At 28.5% G+C, this 4,050-nt stretch overlaps 1 protein-coding gene across 2 annotated transcripts; it reads left to right on the top strand.

Annotated features, from left to right (window-relative positions):
• Window positions 1–2,722, top strand: LOC111618139. 2 transcript variants are annotated; one of them, XM_023359591.1, is made up of 5 exons: window positions 1–68; window positions 547–872; window positions 2,179–2,247; window positions 2,368–2,457; window positions 2,584–2,722. In XM_023359591.1, exons 2-5 carry the CDS (start codon window positions 573–575, stop codon window positions 2,677–2,679), a joined length of 555 nt encoding a protein of 184 aa, XP_023215359.1. In that variant the 5' UTR covers window positions 1–68; window positions 547–572; the 3' UTR covers window positions 2,680–2,722. The 2 variants fall into 2 exon arrangements, with proteins under 2 accessions (XP_023215359.1, XP_023215358.1); XM_023359590.1 differs by lacking the exon at window positions 1–68 and having other exon boundaries at window positions 273–872.
• Window positions 2,723–4,050: the final 1,328 nt, after the last annotated feature.

A 4,050-nucleotide genomic window follows, 5' to 3' on the forward strand; every position in this document is an offset into this window, starting at 1 on the left:
GAAATATTCTCACCATTTTCGGAGTGTTTCTACCTTTAAACGACGAAAAGACTAACTTCATGTATAAGGTATATCAGCGTTTTATAAAATTTTTATTCGTGTATTGTAATATCAATATTCTTTTGTTTATCTTATTACAAAGAGAAGAAATACATCAGTTTACGGGGGGCATCGATCGTCTTTTTGGTGACGATTTTACTATTTATTGTATTTTAATCTTATCTTTTACTCTATTCTTTTATTTAGAATTTGAAATAATTCTGAATGAAAATGCCAGAATCTATTCTAGTCTAATTGTAGAGATGTGCAAAATATACTTGGATAATTTTACAGAAAATTCCGCATTCATTCATTACAAATTAAGAAAATTTGCCATTTTGATTCTTATATGCTCCTACGTCATTGTATTTACTGTTACCGCGATAATGTTTGGATCTATTGTAAATGAAGAGAATGTGTATAAACTTGTATTTCATTTAACTTTAACGCAGTGGGAAATAATTTATGGACTTGGATATTTAATTATATCACTTTTGTCTATCTTAGATATAGGCATCACACTACATGGAAACATGTCCTCTTTGTGTGAAAAGTTGGAAAATGCCATGGAGAACGACAAACCATTAGATTTTCGCATTGTAATTCAGAAACATGTCCAATATTGTGACATTCTTCTGAACATAGATGAAATGATTAACCCAACGTTGGCAGTTTACTACCTATTTCAATTGTCAATCACAACACTGTCCTTCTATATTGGCATATACGGAGAAGGATTGAAGATCGTGAAATATGGATTCATATATGTTGGAATTGCTACTAACATTGTTTTTTCTTTTTCGGTTTTCTTGACAACACAGATACCAAAAACCGTAAGTTTCTATTTTTTATGACATACTTCTGAAATTCTAATGATTATTAATATTTTCCTTAGATATTTAAATGGATTTTCTAGTTTTTTAACTTTTTTTGTATTTTTCATAATAATTAAACTTAATGAATTATGTTATTGAGAATTTATTCGCAAAGAATTTTGCCACATTCTTTCAAGCACGCAGTGTTTATCGTCTAACCAATGAAGAGTTAAAATATCTAAATTCTGTTATTATTAAAGTATTTCTACGATATATTTCATTGAAATAAATTACACTATTTTTAAAACTTTTTTGTTCTGTAATACTAACAGGGCCCTTTTAGCAAGGTTTTTAAGTGTTAAGTCACACACACAATGGACTTATTGAATGTTGATACAGCGCTATAACTTCTAAATATATCTGGTTAGGCCACATTTGCAAAACTTTCTGACGTTGTTTTTTCATTCGGGTTAACCACAGCGGTTGGCTATCACTTTGGCCACCTCTTCCTCATATAAATTATACTGGAAAATGTTAAATTATAATAGTTTCTGTTTTTGTATAACAGATCAGTCGGTTCTATCTCTGTATACTTATCTGAATATAATATCTTAATATTATGTATAAATTTCCTTTTATTACCTAATGTTAATTTCGAAATTCAACTTCATGCAGTTTATTTTTTAGCTGAAATAAAAATGTGTTGTCTGTAATAAAAATGAACTTCAGGTATGCTTATGTCTATGACGAAGATACGTTTCCAGAAATATTTTATTAAGTAACTTCGTCCTGAAATAAATGTAATACTGCACTGTATATAGCAAACGCTACATCAGATTGTCTACCGCTTAAGTAAGCTATATAAAAAACATTCCAAATATTATATTTTCAGCTGGATTTTATGCAATATCGTCAGTAAAAATTGACTCCTGATGCGCCTTCTGCAGTGTTACAGGTTTGCTTGGCTCTCTCCTATAAAATATTATTGTTTGAGATAATTTAATTTCGAGTTATTGTCAATATAACAACTAAAGATGTTGTGCTGTATAATGAATGTTTGGATGTATTAAATCATTTCGAGTAAATTTAAAACAACTAAAACTTTATTTTTAAACACGAAAAACAGGGTTTAATACTACAGAACATCATTTACGTGTTATACCTGTAAAGCTTGATTCAACATAAAGATTCATTCCTAAAAAGATGATTAATAAAAATATTTATCTCAATTCAGGAAAAATATTATATTTATTAAAATTTCACGAAATTTTTAAAATTATTTCATGAATCTATGAATTAAAGAGAAAATTATTTTTATTCTTAGATGCATCGATTTCGTTCACAACTTGAATTACTTTTTTTTCGTCAGAAAAATGTCAATGATCAATTAATGGTGATTATCAATTATTCTATTTTATAATAATATGAAAACGTTTTTTTCATCACGTTTTGTCATATAGGTTATACTTAATATAATATAATAACTAGACGAGTGTTTTTATATCAATTACAGATAATTTCCTACAGAAAAAGACTAGGAAAATGTCCTCCGGGTATCACTGTAGGTGGAATATTTACAATAACTCGTAAAAGTATACCCAAGGTAAGAAGTCCAGTACTCATTTTTATATAATAAAGTTCTTTTTTGTATATCATATAAATATTGTACAAGTTTAATTTGAAATCTGTTCATGAAATGAAATTGATGACTTTTGGGTTATTTTTTCAGATTATGCAATCGATGCAGTCTTATTTTTCTAGTTTAATAAGCATTAAAAGGGGCAAGGATGCGTGCGACGGTATATTAAAGCAATTTTCTATGTGAAATTCAACACTTTGCTGCATTTCCTAAAATAATAAATTCCATGTACTAACTATTGAAATATTATCGCAGGAATTTATTTGTCTTTTATTTCTGTTTCAACTAATTTAATTAATTAACACGACTTTTACTAGTGCATTGATAGACATGATAGGATCTAAACTTTCGCAGTCTGAACGTGTACTTTCTTACTTTAAATAGTTTAAAACGCCAATTCACAATCAGCATCAATCTATTGTTCGTGTAATACGACGTACAGATTTCCCATCGCAGATACGACTTTTAGAAGCATTGATGTAAGCAATTGTTTGCAACCACCTTTTACTGTTTCCGGCGATGCTGTTTTTTTCACTCGATGATTGAAAATGACCCTGCAAATGTTTATTGATCAGTAGAAACAAGTAAAACTGGCACGTTGTATCGTCGGATGAATCGGCTAGATGTGGAAGACATTAGTTCCATTTCTGGTAAGAAACTTTATGACTGTTAGGGACAGATGTGCAGGCGTAATGGCATAAATAGGGGATCTTTTTCCACTTCTTCGCACATCTGGACAGTTTACGTCTTTTTTTTTTTAATGTCTCATCATAAACGGATTAAAATGTTAATTTTGTCATCTTACTTAATTCTAATTAAGTTTCGGTTATTATCGGTTTTAATAGAATTTATTTTGAGATTTTAAACCTTTGATTTTTATTTGCTTTTTCTGTAATAAATGAAAATTATCTTGAAATTTCAAAATCTATGTAAAAAAATCACAGAGGAGCTTTTCAAATTACTGTTCAAGATATTTTATTTGAATTTTTTTAGTCCTTGTTAGAATTTATACAGTATAAATTTTTAGGTATTTCAAACAGTATAGATTCTTCTGTGCTTCAACGTCATGAAGACGTTGTGTTCACTGTTGCGTCTTCATTACGATTGGTTCCGATGTCTTAAAACAGTTTGCACTGTTACACTTTGTAAGCATACGGTTTTTAAGGCCGATTTCTCAAATAACAAATGATGACCATTTAACCACGAATTAACAATTGATAATAGGGAGATAATTAAAATTAGTCATTTTATTTGCAATTTTTAATGTTCATTGACTCATATTTCTCTGTTTAAACAGAGTATTTTTGTTTCGTTTTATTTGATTTGGTAGAAGTCTCCTTTAAATAAGCTACAGAAATTTAATTTTACTAAACGTTTCGAAAATTAGCTCTGAAGTTTGAAATTATTTACATTCACTCCTCCAAAATATCATTATAACCAATTTTACAGGACGTGTTAAAAAATGTAATATCACTTTTGTTATGTTACAGTTTTTAATACGTAGTAATAGTAAATAAAATGTTTTCTGCATTTTATATATATAATAATATATTACAT

The sequence above is a fragment of the Centruroides sculpturatus genome, unplaced genomic scaffold (assembly GCF_000671375.1).
Source record: "Centruroides sculpturatus isolate CEXI.00-Female unplaced genomic scaffold, Cexi_2.0 scaffold62, whole genome shotgun sequence".
Lineage (NCBI taxonomy): Eukaryota > Metazoa > Arthropoda > Arachnida > Scorpiones > Buthidae > Centruroides > Centruroides sculpturatus.

Bases quoted from the DNA above. Each gene is read 5' to 3' on its own strand.
- LOC111618139 (XM_023359590.1), top strand. From the start codon at position 303: ATGTGCAAAATATACTTGGATAATTTTACAGAAAATTCCGCATTCATT. The intron at 873-2,178 runs GTAAGTTTCTAT...TTTTATTCTTAG, and splicing joins CAACACAGATACCAAAAACC to ATGCATCGATTTCGTTCACA. The intron at 2,458-2,583 runs GTAAGAAGTCCA...TTATTTTTTCAG, and splicing joins CTCGTAAAAGTATACCCAAG to ATTATGCAATCGATGCAGTC.